At 51.4% G+C, this 25,922-nt stretch overlaps 1 protein-coding gene across 4 annotated transcripts in view; it reads right to left on the bottom strand.

The window, feature by feature from the left end:
* Positions 1-5,769: 5,769 nt before the first annotated feature.
* CRTC3 (CREB regulated transcription coactivator 3) overlaps positions 5,770-25,922 on the bottom strand; it is a 100,958-nt gene continuing 80,805 nt past the window's right edge. For 2 of the 4 annotated variants that reach the window (XM_054513300.2, XM_045899362.3), the window contains 7 exons: positions 24,580-24,629; positions 19,299-19,516; positions 16,027-16,325; positions 10,979-11,179; positions 10,811-10,891; positions 9,423-9,525; positions 5,770-9,126 (listed from right to left, as the gene is read on the bottom strand). In XM_054513300.2, the coding sequence (XP_054369275.1) occupies positions 8,918-9,126; positions 9,423-9,525; positions 10,811-10,891; positions 10,979-11,179; positions 16,027-16,325; positions 19,299-19,516; positions 24,580-24,629 (1,161 nt within the window). In that variant the 3' untranslated portion in view covers positions 5,770-8,917. The remainder of the gene's footprint in view (positions 9,127-9,422; positions 9,526-10,810; positions 10,892-10,978; positions 11,180-16,026; positions 16,326-19,298; positions 19,517-24,579; positions 24,630-25,922) is intronic. The other 2 variants (XM_045899363.3, XM_045899364.3) reach the window with 2 other exon arrangements.

The raw sequence follows: 25,922 nt of genomic DNA, 5'->3' as shown, positions 1-25,922 counted from the left end.
ACCATATGTCTCTGCGTGCCAGGCCCTGTTTATGCCCAAGGAGCGGGCATGCTCTGCCACCAAGCCCGCGTGAAGGCTTTGTCCCGGCACAATTCCTAACAGCACTTCCTTTCACTCTCACCAAGTGTCCTGGTTTGGATGATAACTTTTAAGGAAACTAGGCTAGCTGGAGCCTAGATTATCCTAGCAAGATGCTGGTGGGCAGAGCGTGGAAAACGGGTCTGTAGCTGCCCCTCACTAGCCCAGAACTCTGGCCCCTGTGCTCACTCTCCTGGGGCAGACCTCCATTATGTTAGTGAGGTGGCCATCACTGCCCCCTGGATATTTGGGCACCTTTGCAAATGGCCTTCCGCGATTTCTATGACTCCAAGGCTCTTTGTTTATATTCTCTATGTCTCCACCCCTCGAATATGGACTTACCAGATCTTCTCCCTGTTTCCCTTCTTTAGCCTGGCTATGAAAGAAGCCGTGTGGTCCTAATACTCCCGGGAAGGGCAGCTGTGCTCTGAGTCCCTCCCCTGGCCCCGCCCCGCCCCACAGTGGCTACCAAAGCTTGGGGCTTCTGACTCTTCTTGTCCAAATTTGCAGATGTGTCCTAGAGGCAGAGGCCTGGGACTCTTCACTCACACTGAGCTGTCCTGCAGAGGGTGCTGATGGAAATGATGACCTTGGGTGCCATTTATTTGGGCACTGGGTTGTCAGAACTGATTAAGACACAGTCCTCGCCTCAAGTTTCTCATAGACAAGAGGGAAGGCAGACTCTACAACAAAATCAGCCCTATGGCTAGCAAAGTGAATCTGTGGGACAAAGTACAGCTCAAGCCCAAAAGAGGAAATGGACAGAGAAGGAGTATCGGTCAGCTATCACCACAACAATGCTCCGTAACAAATGACCCCATCATTCAGTGGCTTACGTTAGCAGCATTTACTTCTGACTCCCATGTCTGCAGATGGACTGGGGTAGCCCTGCCAACTTCAGCTGGGCAGCTAGATTGGCTCCTGGGCAGGCGTTTGGTTGAGGTCTGCCTTGTCTCATTCTTTTGGACCCACTGGGCAATGCAGGGAGAGACTGTGCCCACAGCAATGACAGCAGCCCAAGTAGAGGGCATGCTCTGCCACCAGGCCCATGTCAAGGCTTTGCTCCAGCCCAGTCTCCAAACATCTCATTGGCCAAAGGGGCTGGAGGTATACTCCTCCCACAGTGGAAGCAGAAGGAAGTATGTACTTGCCAAATAATAATCCAAGCTTCACAGAAGGCTTCACAGAGGAGGTGTCATTTGACCTAGGCCTTGAAGGAGAAGCTGGATTTTCCCAAGTGAAGATAGGATAGCGCACGGCTGACAAAGGTATGAAAAGTATGGGGGTGGGGGTAGCGATGGGAAGGGTGGTCATGGAGGTCCCCTGGGCTAGAAGCCTGGCATGTGCTTTCCTTGAACACAATACTCTCCCCACCCCCACCCACCAGTCATTTCCCTCATTTCCAGAGTCTGAAACTTCAGTTACGTATCAAGTTCAAGACTCGGTTTTCGGCAAGGAGTCACAATGGAAAGTGTAGTGGCTGTCCCCACGCTGGGGAACTGTGCCAATTTCACCCAGCATAAATCAGCCAATGTTATAGTCCACCTACCCCCATTACAGAGTTCAGGTCTCCAATCCTGCAGCCCAGAGGCTCCAGCCCTGAGGCTGGGACCAACACAGCCCTCGGGGAAGGGACTCCTTGAAGGCCAAGTCAAGGTAGCAGGAGCACCACCAAAATAAAGCGAACTCAGGAGCGGGACTGGGAAGGCCATTTGAAAAGGGCCGGCAGGGAGCGGAGGACCCATGCGCACACGGAACTGGGCCAGACAATGGTGGGAAGGATGGTTACAGGACAGGATGCACACAGCACAAACCTTGACAATGTAAAAATAAGAAGTCACGGCTTCTGGGAGTGGGGGGAAGGGGATGGGAAGTGGTGAGCTCATTTCCTCATCCTAAATCACGGGCTGTCAAGAGATGCCATCTACCGTGGAAACATACTTCAAGAAAGGAATCCAGCCTCTTGGTATTTTTCTTTCCTTTTAGGGAATTAATTTAGAAACATAAGAAGCACAATTATTTGCAGCCCGGCAATTTCTTTGGTTACATCTAGGCTTCCTTTCCTTCTGTGAAATTTAAGTACTTTCCCCAGAAGAGCATGTATTGTATGAGAGCCCTTTTCTTGGACAGCTTTCTCCATCCATCTACCTGTCCTTCTCTCGGAAGATGGACATGGAAGGGGGTCTCCGTTGGCGTTTCTGGGGGTGCTGGCTTTCAGAGACACTTGGACATTTTCTGTTTGTACTCTTCAGTGTTACATGAGTTTCTTATAATGAGCGGGCATGACTGTTATACAAGCAAAGCCTTAAAAAACAACACATTTCGGGGCGCCTGGGTGGCTCAGTTGGTTAAACGACTGCCTTCAGCTCAGGTCATGATCCCGGGGTCCTGGGATTGAGCCCCGCATCGGGCTCCCTGCTCCGTGGGAAGCCTGCTTCTCCCTCCCCCACTCCCCCTGCTTGTGTTCCCTCTCTCGCGGTGTCTCTCTCTGTCAAATAAATAAATAAAATCTTAAAACAAAAACAAAAACAAAAAAAACACACCACATTTCCGGAAAAGAGACAATCCTGCCATGGTTGGGGGGCGGGAATGCCCTCTGAGCTCCCTGCCATGGAGAGGGTAGGAGTTGTCCCTGGGGCAGGTGGGGGCGGGGCCACCACCCACCCCCATCCCCCCACCCCCGCTGCGAGGTCCCCTCGGGAGGGCGAGGTCCCCGCGACTCCCGGAGCTCCACGTGCACGGCCACAGGGAGGCACTGGGCCCTGGGCTCGGAGCAGGTGGCTGGGCCTCTCCAGGGCTGCGTCTTCCTCTGTAAACCCAGGAAGTCACCCTTGCCCTGCCTTACTCTCAGGTGGCCGTGAGGGACATGTGATGTGCAGTGTCTGTCGTCCGCGGCTGAGGGGCCACTAGACAGACTTCTTAAGTGTACTCTTCCAACAGGGGATCCAGTTTGAACCAGCACCGCCTCCAGCCCGGTCTAAAGGCTCCATGTAAGAGGGTCAGGTGGCTCTCTCCCCTGTTTCTGGGTCTGAACAGCCACTCTTATGGTCTCAGCTCCATCTAGTGTCCACACTGGGACACGGTCACATGTGACAGGCTTATTGTAAAACCCTCATTTCCATACTTGCAAAGGGTACCGCATTCATTGGGCAAACAGGATGTTCATAAGATCAGTTTAAAACATTCCTCTCTGTACTAAGATTTGGTATTTCAAAGCAAGCATTATACAGGTTCAGTACTACTAAAGATTTGTGCCTCCTGTCTTTGGAAGGACAGCATACTCACGCAACAAGTAATACTTATAATAATTGATATTTATTTATTTATTTATTTTAAAGATTTTATTTATTTATTTGAGGCAGAGAGAATGAGAGACAGAGAGCATGAGAGGGAGGAGGGTCAGAGGGAGAAGCAGACTCCCTGCCGAGCAGGGAGCCCGATGCGGGACTCGATCCCGGGACTCCAGGATCATGACCTGAGCCGAAGGCAGTCGCTTAACCAACTGAGCCACCCAGGCGCCCAATAATTGATATTTATTGAATGTTTACCATGTGCTGGGCACAATTCCAGGTCCTTTAATTGTGTGAGTTTATTATACCCTCAACAGCGCTATGAAATGGTGGTGTGCGGGGGTTGGGGGGGTGCTTATTGTCCCATTTTATAGATAGGAACACTGAGGCACACAGATAAAAGTAAAATCCATCACTTTAGATTTCTGGGGGCAGGTAGAGGCCGTGTCACGGAGCTGGAGATGAGGAGGCAGACAGATGGGAAGTCCCTGCCAGGCTGAGCGGAGAGGGAATGGGGGCTGAGACAGCCCTGGGACTCAGGCTGGCTCTGAGCAGTGAAGGGGGACGAGGGTGCAGGATGGCTCACGTCCAGCTTTCGTGTCAGGGTAGAGGCTGTGGTCTGAGAGGGAGCATGCAGGAGTGGGCAGTTTAAGCGTATTTACTGAGCGCCTACATGCCAGGCTCGGAGATAGAGACTTCAAGTGCACAGGCATGGCCCCTGTCCTCGCGGGCTAGAGCCCCGTGGGGAAGGTGGGTGTCGAAGGCTGATTCTGAGTGCTTGCTGGTGCACAGAGATCTACAAAGGACAAGGGCAGCAGGCGACATGGGATGGAGTGCGGGTGAACCTGAGCTAACAGGCAGATGGGGTAGGAGGATGAAGGTGAGGGTCGTCAACTTGGAGGACTGGGCAGTTGATCCGAAGAAAATGGAGGAGGATACGCAGAGGAGATGGACGTGTGACCTGAGGGAACAAGAAGGGGGTTTACTGGAGCCAAGGAGAGGAAAGTGAGTGGCCACAGGGCTCGAGGGGCAGGGAAGGGTCAAGGAAGGGCCAGGAGGAGAGGGACTGGAGGGGCCCAGGGGGGTGTGTTGGGCAGAGGGGTTTGCAGCCGGGGCTGTGGATGTGAGGAGAAGGGAATGAGTGGAACATGAGCAACTCTTTCAGGAGGGGAAGCAGACAAGGTTGTGGTCCAAGAAGCCGGGTTGAGGAAGGCTTGTTTCCTTCTGTTTGTTCTCAGCAAGGAGGCGAGAAGGCATATGTGTGGGCTGACGGGGAAGACCACGGAGAGTGGGCTGGCGGGGAAGACCACGGAGAGTGGGCTGGCAGGGAAGACCACGGAGAGTGGGCTGGCGGGGAAGACCACGGAGAGTGGGCTGGCGGGGAAGACCACAGAGAGGGATGAGGTCTGGGGTAGGCAGGGCGTCCTCACAGGAAAAGCAGGTCAGTCACAGCCATGGTGAGTGAGGAATTTCTGCGCCTGAGGAGAGAAATGAGGGCTTCTGGAGAGGAAAGGTCTGGAGCACCCCACGTGGCAGGAGAGGGTCAGGTCAGCAGACAGTGTGGGGTTGCCGGTTTTCTCCTGCGCAGCTCCCAGCAGGGGAAGGCAGAGGGTCAGAGCAGGAGGGCTGTGACCACGTTCGTGGAGGCCACTGGCCCAGTGGACTAGGCCAGGACAGGGAAGGAAGCCAGGAGAGGACAGGAGGCTGAGAGCAGGGACCAGGATAGAACTCTCCATGGGGTCAAAGAACAGGGTGTGTGTGGACCGGAGTAGACATGGTGGCTCAGGAAGTTGGGGTAAAGATGGGATTTCTGAGTAAGACTTTGGAACAGTCACCTTTGTGACAACCCTGGGTGTGGCTGGTGGGTCTGAAGGAAGCATGGCTGTTGGGGGGCGGGGGGAGATAGGCCTGGGAACCCTGCTGGAGTGTGCAGGGGGCAGGACTGGGGCAGAAAACAGAGCCAAAGCCCTTGGTGAAGAGGGGACGGCTGGAGGTCAGTACAAAAGAGCAGAGCGCTGGGGAAGGCGCATCTGTGGCCTGAACCTCAAAAGGGGAGGTGTGTGAGGTGAGGGCCCGAGCAGGGGTCTGGAAGGGGGGCTGCCAGTGGGTGGCAGGGAGTGAGGCGCTGCCTGGCTGCCCTCTGTCCTTGGTCTCCCTGGCTTTGAAGGAACCCTGTGCCCCAATGTCCTTCTCCAGTCTCTTGGGCGCGGGCGCAACAGCGCGTGTATTAACAACACTTGACAGGTGGGCCGGGGCAGGACCTGCCAAAGCCAAGGACCAGGAGGCCTGCCTGCAGGCCGAGCTGCGCTGGGGCGGGGGGGGGGGGGGGGGGGGGGGGGAAGAGGGACAGCTTTCCACCGGTTCATCTCTCCGGAGGCTGAAGAAAAACACCAAGTGCAGATACAACCTTATTGTGCTGCTTTTAATTACGAAAGATGTAAAACGACGTATTATAAAACTTGGAAGCTACTTTATACAAATTCCGATCTTTAAATATCTTTTTTAACAAGGGACCTGGGAGTTAGGACACTGGCGGGAAGTCTGATTAGTTGCTGTGATGGTCCCACCGCAGAGCGAAGGAGAGCGAGTCGGAAACGTCTTCAGGTATGCGGGTGGGCTGGAATACACGGGGGTTCAGCTCGGCTAATATACAGTAGACTGAGGAGAAACGAAACAGGACAGAGGAGAATTTATGGTGGTCTTGGCGTGATCAGAAAAATGTTCTCCTAACACCGTGTGTCCTAAAAACCACAACCGTACAGAAAGAAAAAATGGAACACAGATAGGTTTTTAGTTCTATACCGTTTAACTGCTAGTAAATGAGAGTAGTACAGCTGTCGATTTCTTGTGACAAGACTAAATAGCGGAAGATCGTTTATTCTGACGCACGTAGCCGCTTCAGATGCCGAGGACCACGCCTGGTTTGTTGCAAAGGTAGCCGTGAAGGCAGACCTACCCGCTGGAGGTCAGAGTGACACCTGCCCACGGGTGTCCTTGACGCCCTGTAAGCCAAGTGGGTTGGATAATGCCCAAAACCTTTTCACAGGAAAAGACTGGACTGGTGGACCAAAGGACAGACTTAATTCAGTGCTAAACCTTATTGTCATCATTATATTCCCCCTGGACAAGTCACTGTTCCTGGGAGCCTCCATTTCCATGAGTCACCGGGAGATTGCCCCGGGGGGGCAGCGTACTTCATCGCGTAGGTCCCTGGCCCCCTGCTCCCCTGCCGTAAGCAGGACTGCTGTGCAGACAGAGCTGGACCCCCACCCCGGGTAAGGCACTGCGCAACGAGTGGGTTATGCTGGGACCACCACTTAAAAAAAAAAACCAAACTCCTAACATCAGCACCATTCCCCGTGTGAAAGGCCAGGTCAGATTTGGGGGGCCTCCGACCCAGGAAAGGCGGCACGGAGCTAGCTGACGTCTTTCGGCGCACCGGGGAGCTATGTACCACCGCAGGGAAAGGGCTTGTACTTGAACGAGTCACGGCCCTCCCGAGATCCTCAGGGTAAAGGGATTCGAAAATTTCACTGGGACCAGGGCTTGGAGCTCAGGCGAGGACCCCGCTGTATTCCACAGCAGAGATTCGGGGCTACTGTGAGGCTGAGGACTTGGGCCCCAGGGGAAGCTGCAGTGGTGTGCCATCGGGGTTCTTTGCGAGACTGGAGGTAAAGTGATCCCTCTGGAGACAGGAATGGGATGAGGTCTGGAGAGGTTAACAGCCCAGAATCCCGTTCCAGACTCTTCTTGCCGTGGGGCGCCGATGTGTCCGATGCAGACCTGCGCGGTAGAGCCTTGCTTCTTTGGGCGGGGGAGTCTAGTGACCTTCAGCCACACTCCTGGTGTCTTCTGGAAGGGCAGTAGCTGTCTGGCAAAAGTTCCAGCATCTTCCATCTCTCCTTGAGCGCTCCTGTCCTCCCCGTCCTGTCTTCCCGGGCCCACATCCTGCCCCACTGCCCAGACCCCTCCCCAGAGGTGCTCTTCGAACCCACCTGGCAGGTGTCTGGTCAGGGGCTAAGTCAGAGGAGGCAAGCAGTGGTGGAAATCCAGTCATACTATTTTACGCTAAGGTACTAATAATGACTAATGATGGCTTCACGAATTAGGCCTTCATTTTACTGTAGATGTTTTCTTCAACCTCAAAGAATGAATCTCTTTTAAAAGCAATTTAGAGCAAAACACAGATCTGAAAGGGACGATCTTTTGAGGTGGGGCCTGGCTGGGAGCCCCGAGGCCTCAGTGCACCCAGCCATTCTGGATGCACTCAGAAGACAGTTTCCACCCGCCTGTTCTGGAGCATACCCTTGAGGAGACGGGGGCCCGGTCTCGCCGTGGAGTTGGTCACCTAGTGTTAGAAGCATATTAAAGTGCATGCCTAGCTTAACCACAGGCACAAGTGTTAGAAAAGCTAAAGCTCTGAGATTTGGCAAGGAATGGGGCTAGCTAGAGATGAGACTGCCTTGCAGCCGGGCAGATTCATTCATTCATTTCTCCGTTTGCTCATTCACGCCTTCAGGGCGCAGTAACACAGCACCTACCCAGTGCCCGCACTTGTTAAGTGCTCGGGGTTTGGTAGCCGACAAGGCACAGTCCCTGCGCTCAAGGAGCTTCCGGTCTAGCGGGGCTACACGAACCCTCCTGCTGCACAGAGACAGCTCCCGCCTGCCACTGCTCCGCGGCCGGAGGGCCTGACTCGGACCCCAGCATCCCTGCGGCCGGCCTGCGGAGAGGGAGGCCTGCGCTGGTCTGGAGCGCATCTGGAAGACATCGTGGGTCGGCGAGAAACCGACGGCCTTCCTCTCTTCCCGCCCCCCATCGAGAGGAAGCCCTTTTCTCTTCACGCTCGTCCATCACCGGGGCATTGGTTTTTTTTCAGTGACTGAATAAAACAGTCCTCCTTTTCCCCTTGTCCACAGGAAAAGGTGTACTGAAGCAGCAGAAAGGAGATTACATACTTGGAGAAAACAAATGAGCGTTCAGTTTGCTTAACTCAAATCAGTTCTTGAAGTCGTGGTAAAGATTCTTCATATTGGCATTAAGGCACCTGGGTGATCCGGGCACGTGTGGTCAGCGGCGCAGCGGGGAAGGCCTCGCGGTGCTGCGCTACGGTCGCTCGAAGCGGAGCCAACCCCCGAGGCCCGCAGCCCCTCCGTGCCTCGCAGGCCAGGCCCCCCTTCAGTGTGGACTAAGGTCAGTGGTTCCGAGCGCCTCGCAACGCTGCTGCGGCCTGCTCCACGGTTCTGCTCTGCTTTTACACATCGACGGACTGGACGGCCAAGGAAAGGGTGTACTGGTCTCAGTGACGAGGGAGTCATCGGAAGCTCCGAGCAGCCCGCTCGCCCGAGGGGCAGGGCACGGCTCCGCGGTGTGCAGTGAGCCGCGGGGTGCGAGACGGGGCGTCGTCGGAGCGCGGGGACTCACGGACTTGGCTCCTTCCGTGTCCGGAGCCCGAGATCACGCAAGCCCCGGGGGGCAGCTGGCTCCGAGCCACGTCGTTCTCGCACCGCTCCTGCAGCAGGAAATGCTCGTGGCCCGTTCCCGTCTGCTCACAGTCGGTCGGCTCGAAACGTCTCTTCCACAGAGGGGTCAAGCAGGCCCATGCTGGAGTCACTTAACATGTTGAGTCCGTCCAGGCTCAGGGGCTCAATCTGGAGCTCTTCTTCCAATGGAAACGAAGTGTCCATGTTCAGGCCGACCTCGGGCATGCCCGCCAGCGCACTGCTGAGGTCTTTGAACAGGCTGGTACTCGAGTCTTCTGGAAGGAGCAGCAAGAGGGGAAAACAGTGCAGGTTAGGAGGCATGTACAACAGACAACGTCCCGCAAACGCCGGCACTGTCATCCTCCAGCCAGGACAGAGACGGCCCGCGTGCCCCCCACCCGCGGCGTCCCGGCCAGGACAGCGATCACCTGCCTTTTGAAAAGCTGAAGTTGAGCTGGGGGACTTTCATTTCTTTGCTTTATATGATGTTTAAACTCTCTTACAATGGCATCTGTAAAAACGCAGCAAAATACAAACAGTACAGTAGAGCTGAGGGGTGGCCCACACTCACCTGTCAGGATGGCGTTGGGGAAACCCCCGCAGTTGGAATACAGGTTTGGTCTCAAATGAAACGAGTCCTGCGGTTCTCGGGGACTTTGCTGCACCAGAGGCACCTGGAAGCATCAGAGGTCACACTGTAAGGAATGATCTCTGCTTCCGAGGAGAGAAGAATGCAACATGCATGGAACCGTCTTGGGTCCCTTGTCTCTAGGATCCCACACAGAATATTCCTCTCAGGCAGGCAGGTGCTGGGGTGGAGGAGGGCTCCCTGAGGCCCACAGTGTGGGTGACTCGTCCCTGCTCACACACAGCCTGGCCCACTAAACCATCTGAGGAGACACCAACAGTCACGGTCTCTGTGGCCCCTCTGGTCCCACACACTCCTCCTTCCCAGCCACACCGAGGCCTTAGGAAACACCGTCTGTGGGAACCCTCCAAAGGCTCCTTCTATAACCAAGGAAGTGATGACCAGGGGGCCCTTTTGCCCTTTGGTTTCTAGAAAAATGAGGCAGGGGGACCCTTTCCTTCTTACGCTCAGAGGGAGGAACCTCAGGCAGTCCCCTCTCCGTGAGACAGTCTCTGGGAGGATTGGTGAGAACTGGGGCCTATCTTAGGTGCCTTTCCAGAAATTAATACTCCAAAACTATTTTTTTTAATCTTTCAAAAGTAGGCATTTCTATCATCTTTCAGGGAGATACTGACTCATCTAAACTCAACGGGCTTCTTCAGAAAATGAGAGGCAGGGACTACTGGTTTATGCCATGAGTCTTCACCATGGCCTACTCAGGAAACATCTGTCTTTATTTCTTGTACTGTTGTAATTATTATTAAGATCTGTAAAACGCTCAAAATCCTTCCTTCTCTCCTTAATCCATCCTAGAGCCCAATCCATACTTAATGGACACTGTAACATCTAGAGAGGTCCAGGTTAGGGAGAACCTAAAAAGCCAAAGGAAGGGGTTGAATGAAAGTATCTGAGGGAGGGACGTCTGGCCCCGGCTGGACCAAGCTCCCCTGGGAAGCCACACTGGGCCAGCTCTGGCAGCCAGGCCTGTGGGCCGAGCCCCTCCTGCGTCTCAGTCTCCTCTGCAGGACAGACCAGTGGACTGTGGTGGTCCCTTCCCTCTGAGCCATTCTACAGTTCTAGAACTAGACTGTCATCAGAAATGTCTACCACTTGTTCAAAGAGTTCCTCTGCAGAGGCCTGACACCCAATAAGGCAGCCAGCACTGGCACTTTAGGGCTAGGGGAGACTGCAGGCTCCCTTAGCTGCTGAGCTCACCTGAAATCTGGGCAATGGGCACCTAGTCTATTCGGTGTGGGGGGTTCTACGCCCTGAGCAGCCTGAACAGTGCAAGTCCTGCCCCGAGGAAGAGGCCTGCCTGGATGTTCGCTCACCTGTTGAGGGAAGGCTGGGCCTGGCCTCATGGACTGCTGGTCAAAGCTCACATCTGGGAAGAAGCTGGTCAAAGATGAACCCTTCAGGGAATAAGGAAGGGAACGTTTAGCTCGGAACTCGGGGCAAGTAAGTGTTCCCTTGTGACCGGGGTCCCCACTAGGACCCACCTGGGCCGTGAGGAGCGGGAAGCCGGATGGAGGCAGGGATGAGGCGGCCTGGGGCTGCTGAGCAGGAGGCTCCTGGGCAGGGGGCTGCTGTAGGAGGGGCTGGGAGAGGTTCTGGGGGGCGGGGTAGGGGGGTGGCGGGGACACTTGAGCTTGAGCTTCTGTGGGCAGGAAGGAAAGTGGGCTTCGATCTGAGGACACCATCTGTAAAACAAAGCCACTAATCAGCTTCGACTGGCGTTTCTAAGTGATAAGTTCTTTAAGATTAGGAGGTGTCAAAGTGAGGGGAAAGCCTGAGCCCTTCTTCCCCGGGGTACTCTGTGCGATGCTCCCCAAAGCCTACTTCTTCTGCTCTTTCAAAGTGATCTTAAATCTCACTTCCTCACCAGACATTTCCCATTCAATGACAATTTCTATTGTCTTTAAAAAAACAAAACAAAAACACCCGTCAATTTAGCCAGTGTCCTCCGTGAAAATCATGTTTGTTTTTTTAAAGCCATACTTCTGGTTTAAGATGGAAGACTGAAGGAAAAAAAAGAACTTAGTTAGCTCTGCTGTCTCCCAAACCTCGATTAAAAACAACTAAAACAACATTAAACAACAAGAGATATTAATGAACAACACTTTGAAAATAAGTAAGACTAAAATGATAATAAACAGCACAAGGACAGAGATGATGGGAAGGAAGAAAGTGGCAGCACAGTTTGGAAAATGAAAAGCAACGGACAAGCCGTGGCTGAGTCAGCAGAGCTGAGAAAGACAAGAGGAGGCTGGCAGTGGGATAAACCAAGAGGCAACCGGACTTCCGTCACAGGGACGGACAAGGACAGGGGTGAAGAGCCAGGAGGAGGTGCAGTTAGGCTTCACAGCCCTTGCTCATGGCGAGCCTGGGGGCGGCACTCTGGAGGGCAGAGCTGAGGGTCTGCAGGCAGGACACAGCAGAGCCCAGTGGGTGAGGCGCTTTACTGGAAACACAGGTTCAATAGAGCTCCCCACCGAATCTTGAGGCCTCCACCTTTCTTTCCCAACCTGACTCTCAGGAGGCCGGAGTCTAGGTATGGGCCAGTGTCCTCGGGGGATCTGACCAGCATGAGAGACAATCCGGAAACTCAGGGCACCAGAGGCTCCCCAGGGAAATGGCCGAGCTGGATCAGTCTACAGTGAAGACCAGGCTCAATAAGCCCACCTGTCTACACAGTGTATCTGTGTCCTGTTCTTAAAGATGAGCAGAGCGCCAAGGATCACCAGACTGTGAGGAAAGCATCTGCATAGAAATCAGAGACCAAGGCAGATGTACAAAGAAAAGAAACTTGGAGAAGTCTGTGCAGGAAGAAGTCGTCATGACAAACAAAATTATCAGGTCCCTGGGTGGCTCAGTCGGTTAACCTTTCAGCTTAGGTTGTGATCCCAGGGTCCTGGGATCGAGTCCTGCATCTGGCTCCCTGCTCAGTGGGGAGTCTGCTTCTCCCCACCCCCCGCTCATGCTTTCTCTCTCTCTCACAAAAATAAATAAATAAATAAATAAATAAATAATCTTTTAAAAAAATCAAAATTATCATTATACTATTTAGTCTATAACAAATCCTTATCTGTTAAAAATACATAATAAAATATTTGCGATGTGTATCTCTATATACGTATTTTTTCAAAAAGTAGGGATGTGGATGAAATAAGATTATAAAAATGATGATTGATAATTGTGGGTGCCTGGGTGGCTCAGTCGGTTAAGTGTCTGCCTTCAGCTCAGGCCATGATCCTGGAGTCCTGGGATCGAGTCCCACATCAGGCTCCCTGCTCAGCGAGGAGTCTGCTTCTCCCTCTACCCTTCACCCTGCTCGTGCTCTCTCTCTCAAATAAATAAATAAAATCTTTTAAAAAATGATGATAATTGTTGAGGCTGGATGACAGATATAGAAGGATTCATTCCATCATATTCTCTACTTTTATGCAACTTGGAAAATTTTTGTTACAAAAAATAAAAAGAAGAAACCAGAATGAAAATTACCACTGAAAACCTCAGAGAGATGAAAAAATGATACTGCATCCATAGGATGAGTACAAAGCTATAAAAAGGAACACTCATTTGGAGGATAAAAGAGAATTCTTGGCAATTTACAAGTATGAGAGCAGAAAGGAAAGCTCGACATAACAGCAGGATGATAAAGGTGAGAAGCTCTCCCAGACAGCAGGGTGAAAAGATGAGGAGAGAAAAGAGGAGAATGGAAAAAATAGGGTATGAAAGGAAATGTACAGGCAGTCCAACATTCACACAATAGGAGTTCCAGAAAGAGAGCACAGAGAAATCAAAGGGAAGAAACCATCCAGGAAATAATTAATGAAGATTTCCCAGAAATGAAGGATGACAGGAGTTTCCAGATTGAGGAAACCCACCAAACATCCAGACTCATGTGATCCTGAAGTTTCAGAACTCTGGGGAACAAAAAGAAGATCCTACAAGCCTCCAGAGGGAAAAAAGTACATTTTGTTCAAAGTATTAAAAATTGGAATGGCACTGGATTTCTCACTAGCAACTCTAGAAACTAAAAGGCAAAGAATTAATACCTTCAAATTTTTAAGAGAAAATTATTTCAGATTTGAATTCTGTGTCTGGCCAATTATGAGTTAAATGATGGGTAGAAGGAAGACAGAGTTGAGTCATGCCAGGCCACACGCACTCTTTGCTGGAAATCTACTGGAGGGCTTTTTTTTTTCCCCTTGTTTTGTTTTGTTTTAAAGATTCTATTTATTTATTTGAGAGAGAGAGAGCACATGGGCAGATGGAGAGGGAGAACCAGACTCCCCGCTGAGCATGGAGTCCAATGCTACACGGGGCTTGATCCCACTACCCTGGGATCATGACCTGAGCTGAAGCCAGATGCTTAACCGACTGAGCCACCCAGGTGCCCATGGAGGGCTTGTTTTTTTTTTTTTTTTAAGATTTTTTATTTATTTTTTGACACAGAGAGAGACAGCGAGAGAGGGAACACAAGCAGGGGGAGTGGGAGAGGGAGAAGGAGGCTTCCCGCCGAGCAGGGAGCCCGATGCGGGGCTCCATCCCAGGACACTGGGATTGTGACCTGAGCCGAAGGCAGACGCCTAACAGCTGAGCCACCCAGGTGCCCCAGAGGGCTTGTTTTTAAATGTCTTGAGAGGAGATCCACCCAACTCCAAGAGGTGGGGATGGGATAAGCAATACACACATAGAAAACCAGACTAACAAAGCAAAACATTCATTAACTCCCAGGAGAAAAATATTTTTCATTTTGTTATTTTATGGAATATTAAATGGTTCAACTCTGGCTATTGTAACTGGGAAAACACTAAACACTGAATATTGCTCTCATCAAAATTATAACAAAGCACAGTGTGAATGAGGAGGAAACGTGTGTCTAGGTGGGTGGGGTTTGGGGAGAGGTGAAAGAGAACCGTATCCTAATCCTCCATGGTAGGATGTCATCAGATAATACCTAACACTAAAAATCCAGAACAAAACAAGCATGAAATAACATGGTTATACCAAAGAGATTAAAGTGGTTGAAAGGAGCCATCTCTAGGGAGTGAGAAATATGGTGAGTCGGGGAGGGGAAGACAATGTTGTTTCATAACAAGCCCTTTAGAACTATCTGACTTATTAAACTATGTGCATGGATAACATTGATTTTTTTTTAAATCTTAGTAATTAAGCAAACAAAAAAATGGAAACATCTGGAAAAGAATGCTCTCTATGCCTACAGCTCTCCTTAAAATGTAGCCAGAAAGCAAGAGTAAGATTTTTTACATCCTATAAAATAATCTTTTTTTTTTTAATTGAATTCATGTTTAATAATTACAGGCACCATGCCCCCCCCCTCCCCCTGCCCAGGCAGCAGCAGGGGTGGTGCAGGGGCTGGGGCATATGCCCCCAGCAGTGAGGACGGCAGTCCCATGAGTGATTTTCAGAAAACCAAAAAGGACCCCAGGGGCAGGCGGTGGTGCCCCCCCACCAAGACACACCAAATTTCAAGACTTCCCTATAAAATAATCTTACAAAAGAAAATTAAAGGCAATCCAATAACATAAAAAGAACCATTAAAAAAACAATTATGAAATACCCTCTCACCCTCTCCCGAAAGGGATTACTCATGTTAAGAGTGAGTAATAACTGGATCTGCTAACTCCTTCCGTTGTGTTCTGTCAACTCTTGCTTGCTAAATCATGACTCATTTATGGCGAGGTGGGGAGTAAATGATGTCACAATGTATCTAGGGAGGAACCAATAGGTTGAAAATATATTCATTGATGATTATGGTAAGAGCCACCCTAAGAGCTCAGAATCAAAACAAAGTCAAGAAGACAAAATATGATGTTTTGACATCTGAATTTCTGTAACAGGCTTGTGACTTCAAAATGTGCCTCTTTCTTTCTTTTTAATTCTTGGTTTTATTTTACTTTTTAATCTCTATACCCATCATGGGGCTTAACTCATGACCCCAAGATCAAGAGTCACATGCTCTACCCACTGAGCCAGCCAGGTGCCCCAAAATGTGCCTCTTTCTAAACAGACTTATTTAGGTCCTTTTATGGAGGACCCTGATCCTTATTATACACCTATCACTTCATGAGCAATAAAAGTACTGCTTCTCAAATCTGTAGGCGTAGTTAGGGAAGAGGTCTAATCCAATACCAAAGCTTCAGGAAGGTATTAAATGTCTTCTTTGGCTTTCCCCAGTGGCTTAAAATACTTACAGACTCAGTTACTGATAATTTTCCACACCAATTTTAAAGCCCCAGCCTGGTCTCCCCCAGCCACCTTAGATGCGTCTGGATTGTGTTCCCTATGCCCTCCCTGGCCCCCAACGCCAAGGTTTGTGAGTTAGTGACTACAGATTGTGTTGTTTGTGCAACAGCGATCATCACCACAAACGTGCTGTGAGGACAAGAGTAGGGCTTCCTGAGTTATTCCCACTTGCTCCCTCCGGTCTCACGGGACACCTCGGGGACTACACCAGCTGACGGGGGCCCACCCCAGGCCCCACGCGCCTCCCCCCGTTGGACTGTGGGTTTGCTGTCACCTGCGCCGCAGGATAGGGGTTCAGGGGGCTGGTGGCCGAGAGCTGTCTGCTGAAACCCTGCTGCGCTTCGGGGCCGGGAGAGAGCGTGAGCGGGCTGACGGGAGGCTGCCTCCTCCGGGACGGGCCGCTCAGGGCTGTGGTGGAGAGAGACGGGTTGCTGAGGGAGAAGAGCCGGAGGGCAGGGTGAAGAGCAGAGGCGCTGGGGGCGGACGTCTGCGGGTGGCTGTTCAGGGAGGAGGAGAGTGCGGTCTTATTGAGCGTGGCCTGGATGGAGGGGTTGCTCCGGGAACCCTGGAGACCTACAAGACAACAAGTGCACAAGTTCCTTGCCATGACTGCAGGCCAAATCTTTCCTTTTCCAAAGACTAAAGAAGACCTGACTTCCGCCTATCCGATCTGACGATGACTCTGTGGGGGGGGCAGCTCTCGGGCGGCTCTCCTGCTGCACACATACCAGAGATACCCGCGGCGGGGAGGAGGCGCGTGCACCCTGACGGTGACCTTGAGTCTGACTCACGAGGACACGTGTACACAGCCGCTGGGTGGCAGGGCTAGGTGAGCAGAGGCCAGGGCTCAGCCCCCACCCAGCGAAAAGACCCCAGGGCTGTGCACACATTCTGTTTAGAGCCCCCGAACGCCTCTGTCCCAGGCACCCTGCCCGGACCCTCTGCTGCCTTCTGAGAGTCCTGGCTCTGGGGCGCCGCCTCGGGGCACCCTGAAAATATCCTGAACGCCCCAGAGAGTCACAGGAAGGGACCCCCTCCCACATCTCCTGCTTTCTCTCTGCTTTTCTGGCTCCTGAGAATTATTCATCACAGTCTATTCCAATTCACGGAAAATGAAGTTTTTGCTGGTGCTGTTTTATTTGGGGGAAGGGGTTGTGAATTTTGGCGTGAGCCGGAGAGTTTGGGAAACTTTCCAAGACACAGCCTGCTCTGTGAGGCCAGGGACTGTGTCCTGTGTCCTGCCGGGGCCTTGGCACGAGGCCTGGCACAGAGTGGCTTCGCTCTGTGACTTCATGATGCTTCTGTGTATCTCAGAAGGCAATGCCTGTGTTTCACAGTTCAGCCCGTCATCCTGGTACCAGCAGCCGGGGTGCGTACAACTGTGTGTTCTTTCACATTCATAAAAAACTAAGTGTTTGATAAAAGTTGCTACAGTGGGGGCGCCTGGGTGGCTCAGATGGTTAAGCGTCTGCCTTCGGCTCAGGTCATGATCCCAGGGTCCTGGGATCGAGCCCCGCATCGGGCTCTCTGCTCAGCAGGGAGCCTGCTTCTCTCCCTGCGCTCTCTCTCTCTCTCTGTATCTAAATGAATAAATAAAATCTTAAAAAAAAAGTTACTACAATGGAGCAAGGACAAAATAAAGCATTTTTTGCTGGCAAATGATTTTTCTAAACACAGGAAAGATGTCTCTGGATAAAACCCTATGCAGCTCTCCCACAGCACAACTCTCCATGGATCCGCTAGCTCGAGTCACAATCAGAGCTAAAGATGTGACCTTCAGTTAAGAAAGCCACGGGGTGCCTGGGTGGCTCAGTCGTTAAGTGTCTGCCTTCGGCTCAGGTCATGGTCCCAGGGTCTTGGGATCGAGCCCTGCATGGGGCTCCCTGCTCCGCGGGAGGCCTGCTTCTCCCTCTGACCCTCCCCCTGCTTGTGTCCCTTTCTTGCTGTGTCTCTCTGTCAAATAAATAAATAAATAAAATCTTTAAAAAAAAAAAAAAAGAAAGAAAGAAAGCCACTCATTCAGAAGGAAAGCTCAAACATGTTTGTACGACTTTGTATACCATGCATTTTAAGGAGTGCCTAGAAACTATAAAGCCTTGATACTAGTTCTGGACAAAATGATGCTTTTTTGAGGAAAATAACACACAGCGATAAACATAGGATTTTCAGCTGAAGCGAAGTGTCAAAGGCCACCCTGGAGAATGGTGGCTTCCCCAAGACCCCAAGGAGCTAAGTGCTGATGCTGTGTTACTTATGTGATCTTGGATGTCCTTGTTCATACAGAATTTACCAGGACACTTGGTAGAGCAGCAGGATAATAAAATGACCTTAGTGAGTAAGTAGAGGTTATCTCTAAAATCAATTCTTCAAACCTAAAATTATGTGGGACAATGGCAGCACCACTGCAAGCTTTAGAGAACCTTCTAGATGACAGCTGTAAAGGGGACCTCTCTCCTGTGAGTGGTGGATTCTGATCTGTGTGGACAAGTCCTGTTGGACCCAGAGTGGAAACCAGCAGGCATGTCCCCCACCGATGGACCATCACTGGCGACCCCTTCCCAAGGAAATGGTCTACACCACAGCTCTTTGGACTGGGGCAGCTGAGGGCTGGACCGCAGCAGTGGGAGTAAGAGATCAATGCCTGCCTCAGACATCGACAAGAACGTCTGTCAAGACACAAGTAAATTTAGTCATGTTTCAACATGGGGTCTGAGCTGCGGGCGCTCAAACTTGGTACAGTAACGCCCAAGTCACATCATGGGCCGCAAGTTCATACAGCCACATGCTGACTTTTAAGCACTTCTGGAAATTTGAACCAGTAATTTTAAACTGTGGTAGATTTCTATTTAATATACGTATCTATGGAGTATAAAATGTTTTCATCACATCCAGTATAAATGTTCTAAAATTCAAAATATTCTCTTCTGAAATCCAATGGGAAAGCAGAGGGATCTAGAGAGAGAGCTGTAGTGATAAACCATCATCCCATGTTGATAAGAGCCACTAACATTGTGGGGCGCCTGGGTGGCTCAGTCGTTAAGCGTCTGCCTTTGGCTCAGGTCATGATCCCAGGGTCCTGGGATCGAGCCCCACATCGGGCTCCCTGCTCCGCGGGAAGCCTGCTTCTCCCTCTCCCACTCCCCCTGCTCATGTTCCTTCTCTCACTGTGTCTCTCTGTCAAATAAATAAATAAAATCTTAAAAAAAAAAAAAAAAAAAAGAGCCACTAACATTGTTCAGTGAACACAGAATGGAATGGACGCTTTTTTCTTAACTCTCGCATCTTACTCTCCAAGTCCCAGGGCACCTGGGCTGGTGAAGACAATAAAGAAGGAGGTCTAGCAGAGTGTCCCAGAGCTCATGGAATCCAGCAGAAACAGACCACCAAAGTGAAATGTCAGCAGGGTCAAGAGCTCTAAGAATAGGTACGTAGCTATCTCTAACTCAGATGCAATCATTCTCATTCATCGATTCACTGGGGACCACCTATGATTAAGCCACCAGGGTACGTACGTGGGTACGTTCTCACAGAGTGGGGGACACTTACCAGAAGAGCTTCTTATGCCCAGGTGAGTCATAGCAGCCGGCAGGTTGCCCACACTATTCCCCACACTCATACTACCAAAGACATGGTCACTGGTGTCCAGGGAGGCTGGCATGGGCGTTGAGTAGTGGAGGTTGGTGAGATCTGGCAATGACCCCCCGGTGTTCAGGGTCCCCAGAAAGGGTGAGAGGCCTATGTTCTGACCGTTGTGTGGAAAACCACTGAAAAAAAGAAAGAGGAGTGTTACTTTCTAAAGTGCATTTGGCTGCTGGGGAATAGAACAGACTTGTCAAAGAAAGGCAGTGGGTATCAACCATGCAAGTCCTTACGTAGGCTTGGACTCTCCCTCGTTCTGAGACCCGGCATCCTTGGCTTACCCTCTCTGAAGGGCAACCGCCTTACCTGTCAAATCAGACTAAGGATGTCAGCTGTGCCTACTTTGTAGAAATATCTTCCAAGACCAGATCAGACTATGGTTGTAAAAGTTCTTTGAAAACCGGGGCGCCTGGGTGGCTCAGTTGGTTAAGCGACTGCCTCCGGCTCAGGTCATGATCCTGGAGTCCCTGGATCGAGTCCCGCATCGGGCTCCCTGCTCGGCGGGGAGTCTGCTTCTCCCTCTGACCCTCCCCTCTCTCATGTGCTCTCTCTCATTCTCTCTCTCTCTCAAATAAATAAATAAAATCTTTAAAAAAAAAAAAGTTCTTTGAAAACTATAAAGCTCTAAATAAAATGTGAGGCACTGCTTTATATTTGTATGCTCCTTTTTGCTAGATTTTAAAAGTATCTTTCCCACCAAAAAAAAAAAAAAAGTCTCTCTGCATCAAGCAGATACTTCCAAGATATATCTGCTTACAGTTTTCATCAATTTTAAAGTGAGAAAGAGATGTTAGCATTCACTTATCCGCTGTGTGCCAGGCACTGGGTTGAGTGCTGGTGGTACAAAGACCAAGGAGCCGGGCATGTGGGTTCGCAGTCAGGCCCACCCCTGACATCTGCAGGCCTGGAGGAAGAGCGTGCATGGAGGCCCACATACCATCTGTTTAAACTTCTAAAAGTTATGCATCAAGTGAACAAACCCTTAAATGAACTATGTTCTATGTTTCTGTCCTGACAAATTATACCTCCATAAGAGCCTGGAAGGCCAGATTGAAATTAAGAATCCTCCGGCTCCTGGAAGTTCTGCACAGGGACATAGGGGAGGTGGCTGTGGTCCTCAGCCCGCCCTCCATCTCTTCCCACCCCAGCCTGCTCCTCACCACAGGGCCCCCAAGGGCCCCCTATCCCAGCCTATAGGCCAAGCCCTGGCCACAGTCCACATCCCCCCTGCCCGGTGCCCCTCAGGCAGACGGTGTGTTCCCCGGTGCCCCTTGGACTCCAGACTCCACGGGAGTGGGGTCTCTAAAGTGTGGGGCTCTGGGAGGAGCCGTCTAGCCCAGGTCTGAGGGCACTGCTCTTGGAGTTCATGGGCAAGCTGGAGAGACAGAGCGGTGGTAAAGCAAGCACTTGCAATGTGGAAGGAAGCATGCAGGGCCAGGGCTGATGGGGGTGGGATGACCATTAGGGACAAGAGACGCAGGGGTTGTCAGTGTCAGGCTCGGCTGGGAAAGTAACACTTTACCAAGCACCTGACAGGGTGCTCATGCTTCAGGGTAGCAGCCTAGCATGGCCAGGGTGTCAGGGCAGAGCCAGGAAGGGGTGGGTAGCAGGAGATGAGGTAGGAGGGGAGTGAAGTGAGCAAGGGTAAGATGATGCGTTGTTCTGAAGAGTCCAGATCAGGGACTGTGGGAGGTAGGGAGCCCAGTGTAAGCTGGAGAATGACACTTCAGAAATGCCACTGTGGACACGGTGTGGAGGACGGCATAACGGATCAGAGAGTGAGGCAGCGATGGTCCAGGCCTGACCCAGGAGGGAGCAGTGAGGGGAGGGGATTCCGCCGAGGACGCTGCCATCCACAAGCACCTCCCAGAGACCAGCTGCGGGCATCAGGGCCTCAAGAGACTCGGACAAGGCAGGGAGGCAGCCACATGGTACAAGTCTGTAATGCAGGGACAGAGCCTGGTGGCATGAGGTGTGGAGGGGCTAACCAGCGGGCTGGGGGGCTCTCTGGGCTAAGTTCGAAGACCCAGAGGGTCTAGGTGGGAAAACCACTTCAGGCAGAGTTCACTGCATGGGCAAAGCAGAGAAGTGTGAAACCACACAGCACGCTCGAGGAATTTAGATACGGCAGGAAATACGGCAGGAAGGTCAAGTTCAGGAGAAGCAGTGGTGAGGGGGCTGGTCCTGGGCAGGTAGGTAGAAAGCACATGAGGCTCAGGCTGACAAGGAGCCGGTGGAAGGTTGCAAGCAGGAGAAGACAAAATCCTGAGGACAATGTGGCTAATAGATGGGGGAGGGAGGACAGGCACAAGGAGCAGAGCCTGGGGGCACAGAGGTGAGTGGGGGCTTTTGCTGCTCAGTAGTCCAAGGAGACACAGGAGAGCATGGGGATGGAGTCGAGAGACACTGAAGGCAGTACTGGAGAAGGACTCCTGATCTTCCGGCATGGGGACCCTGGCCTAGGGACACTGAGGTGTATAAGCAGACTGGGGATGCGGGTGGGTGCTATGGGGATGATAACGAATTCTGCCTTAGACACTGAGTTTCCACAGGACAAGAGGACGCGTAATAGGGACGTCTCTTGAGGACAGTCCCCTTGGAACAGTGTGGGTGGAGGCCAGGCCACAGTGGGTCACGGAGTGGACAAGCAGTAAGGGAAGAAGACTCAAGAGCAAATACTCTTTCAAAAGTGTGGCTAAGAAATCCTGGAAACGAGCAGGAAGTAACTAAAAGGGAATGCAGGGCTAAGGAAGGACTTCTTCTGTGCAGACTCCTTAGTAAGTACATTTAAATGCAGAGAGAAAATCTAGTAGGGCAGGCAAGGCCGAACACCCGGGGTGGGGGTGGGGGGCAGAAGGAGGGAGAGGCCTCAGAAAGGCCTGTGCAGACAAGGGTCAGAGAGTGAGTCGGGCGGTCAGCCTTGGCCAGGAGGACACCTGTGTCTTCGAGACTAGGAAGACAGATTGGCGAGGGGAATCCGGAGCAGGAAGAAGCTGAGCCTGCCTCCCTTTTCCTGGTACAGGTAGGGGGCCTGGCAGAACTGTGCAGGCTTGGGGGAACATGGGGAAGAAGGGAAGGTGTCCAATTTGACGGAGGAGGAAGAAAGATTTTGGTGGTACAAAAACTGAATGTGATACCTTGTCTTTCCGATTGGCTGCACGTAGGAGATCGGTTATAGGGTTAAAGGTCAAAGACTAGAAAAATGACCTGGAGAACCCAGAGCTGCTCAGCCTGACAGCGGACAGGCTCTCTGACTGGTGGGTGGCAGACGGGAATGAAGGCAGGGAGAGGAAGCAGGGAAGGCAGGGCCCACTGATACAGAGCAAGGATGGAGAAAGTCCCCGGGGCCGGTGGGAACCAGGTCATTGGTGACATTCAAAACAGTTTTCTCTCCAGATGAGAGAAACACAAATTGTTACTTTCCAAATATACCTACAACCTGCCGGAGTCCTCCCTTGAATCTGACAGGAGACAGGTAGTGCTACCTGTCCGTCTTACTTCACATCCAGAGCAAGCGGCAACAGCCTCCTTACTCTCCAGGCACCCCCACCTCGGCGTCTCTACCCTTGCTGTCCCCTCTGCCTGGAGCCCTTGTCCCCTTCACTTCCTCCCACGTTCTGGTCACACAGCATCTTATCAAGAAAGGGCTTGCCTATCTTACCGTGCTTTCTTTCTCTTCACTGTGCTTACCCACACATGACATATTTGCCTAATTGTTGCTGCCTATCTCTCTCCGATAGAGCATCAGCTCCTGGAAGGCAGGGATCTGACCTGCTTTGTTCACGGCTCTACCCCAGCACCTGGAATTAGGGGTCAATAAGTACCTGAATGAATACGAGTCACTGAATGGAACTCTCCCTCTAACATAAGAGCAAGAAAACAACACTCGGTATCTGAGAAACACCTGCTTTAAAGCTCTGGTTGGGGAAGAGGGGTGGCCAAATATTGTGGCCCCGTTCTGGAACGCAGGCCTTCAGAGCACTAATCACTCAATTGTCAGGGTTCTTGAGGAGAATCTTAGCCCTCTCTGCGGGGACGCCCTGCACCCCGAGGTGTGCGGTCTTCTGTCCAGGTAAGCGTCCTGGCAGGCCTTTGGACTTTTTGAAGAGGTCAATCCTCAGCTCAGCTCAGTGGACTCTTCATCACAGGAGTTTATGTTTAGCCAAAAAAAGAGAAGTAGGGAATGCCCTGAACGAACTGCTGTCAGACTCATGGAATGCTTTGCTGGGGAAACATTTAAGGATGGCCTGAAGGAGATTTATTGCACCCACAGACTTCTGAAGTGTGTGCTCGTCCTCAGAGAGATCGTGCAAGGGTCCCATTTTCAAACCACATTATTCTGGCCCCTGAAGGAGTTGCTGCTTCTGAGCTGGTTTCAGTTCAAGAGGTGGCAGAGCCCTGAGCGCACCGTGGTAACCGGCCTTGGGCACACAGTTCCCTCGGGTCCCCAGGGGTCCGTCCTGTCCAAAGAAAGTTCTTCCAGGCAGCCATGGCCCAGGAGCAGCAGCTCCTCCCCGGCGAGCACCGCTGTGCACCCCGAAACCCATGCCCCAGGGCAGACGTGGGGGCTGCATTAGCCCTCAGCTCTGCCCACCTGTCCTTCGTCCCAATCTCCTCACATGCTTCTTCATTCATGTGGGTACCATGCCTACTTTTGCAAGCTGTCTGCAATCTTCCAGGGAGTAGAGCTGAACGCTACTAAATATGCTGAGTAGTGGCTTTGTAAGCACTCTTTCTATATTTGCAACCTTTCCTTTACTCACCTTCTGCTGATTTTTAAGAACTGCGGTAAAATACACCTGATGGGAAGTTTATCACGTGTCCATGTACGGTTCGGTGGCATGAAGCACGTTCACGGACACGCTGTCAATCGGCCACAGGCGCGAGGCTGGTGGCTCCTCTGGGCGCCCCTGCTTCTGCCTCTGCTTCCAGGGCCCGGCTGTGTGTTCACCAACGCCTGGCCGTGCTATGCTCGAGTGTATTTACGGCCCTTATATAACTTAATTACTTTAAACGAATGAAAAACGAGTACCAAAGGGAGCTCTTGTTTTTGTGAACGTCCGGTTGACTTCCAAGTTACATATAACAAGTGAAGTTTCTCAGAGTTTTGGGACAAAGTCATAAGACTTTCCTCCAGGAAAATCTTTGGGACAGTCTCTGAGCCTCGAACAGGAAGAACATTACTTACTTGCCGCCTCCAACATCACAGGATCGAGGGCGCCCCGACAGGGACTGAATCTGGGGAGAGACACAGAAACCCGGCCTTACTCACTGCAAAGTCAAATTCAAGTTGTTTTACAAGTGTCTTTGTGTCTCGGGGCTCCAGTCGGCGCAAGTGAGAGCATCTGCACACACAACCACTTCAGTTCGGACTAGACTTCTCCTGGCACAAGGGAGGCATGGCATTCATGAGTTTTCTTAATTGTTGCCTTGTTAATTTATCTTCTAGATGAGTATTATTTCCTTCAAAAAGGCCAATGTTTTATAGAGAGAGTTTCTAAATAAACATTGCTTTTCCAATTGGCCTCAGAGGAAAAGAAGAAAACAGAAAAACAAAACAGGGTGAAGAAGAAGGAAATTAATGTCAGAAGGAAACACATATTTCAACTAGAACATAAGCTTCAGCAGGGCAGGGTTTTTGATGTTGTTCACTGTACTATCCCTGCAGCTAGAGCACCTGGTGCCGGGGACTCGATAAATAGATGCTGGGGAAAATGAATGTACCACTGACTCAACTCTTCTCCCAGAAGTGATTTATGGAGTGCTGCAAATCCCTAAGAAGTAGGGTGAGCACCTCCTTCCGCAGAGAGCAGTCCCTGGCACCTGGGGAAGAGTGGGTGCCGCCGCCCTTCCTGCCAGAGAAGATAGGGCCGTTCTCCGATAAAAGCCTCCAAAACCACCTGTGCCTCCCACGGCCACAAGGACAGTGTGGCTGTTTCTCCTCTGTTTGGTATGTTAATTTTTTTTAAGTTTATTTAAGTCATCTCTACACCCGACGTGGGGCTTGAGCTCGTGACCCTGAGATCAAGAGTCTCGAGTGCTCTTCCGACTGAGCCAGCCAGGCGCCCCAAAGTACGTGCATTTAAAATTATATCTCCCCCTCCCCTCCCAAAAAGATGAAACATCATATACATCTTACTTTTACAAAAAAAAAAAAAAGGCCCTTTCAAGCCCACCCTTAATGCTAATGATGACTTTGATAGATCTGGCAGAAGAAACTGGAATCCGACCATAAGGCAGCACAAACAGTTGCAACAGAGCATCACTAATAGCTGGAACAGATGACCTGTTTTCTTTCAAAGGAAACACAGCTTTCCTACGGGAAGAAAGGCCAAGTCAAGTACCATGGGGCCACACTCCTTCCACCGGGGGTGAGGTTCACAGAGAGCTGTGGTGGTGGTCAGCTGGCACAGCTGTACATGCAAATACTCAGAGGCTCAGAGAAGTCATAAAACAGATGATTGACTTACTGACTCCCTGAGGACTCAGGTCAAATACCCTTCATTGAAGAAACGGGTATCTGGTAAACCA

The sequence above is a fragment of the Mirounga angustirostris genome, unplaced genomic scaffold (assembly GCF_029215605.1).
Source record: "Mirounga angustirostris isolate CCGP_5_RB_7025 unplaced genomic scaffold, mMirAng1.0.hap1 SCAF_9, whole genome shotgun sequence".
Taxonomy (NCBI): domain Eukaryota; kingdom Metazoa; phylum Chordata; class Mammalia; order Carnivora; family Phocidae; genus Mirounga; species Mirounga angustirostris.
The sequence above is the reverse complement of the archived record's forward strand: the minus strand, read 5'-3'. Positions and strand labels throughout refer to the sequence as shown.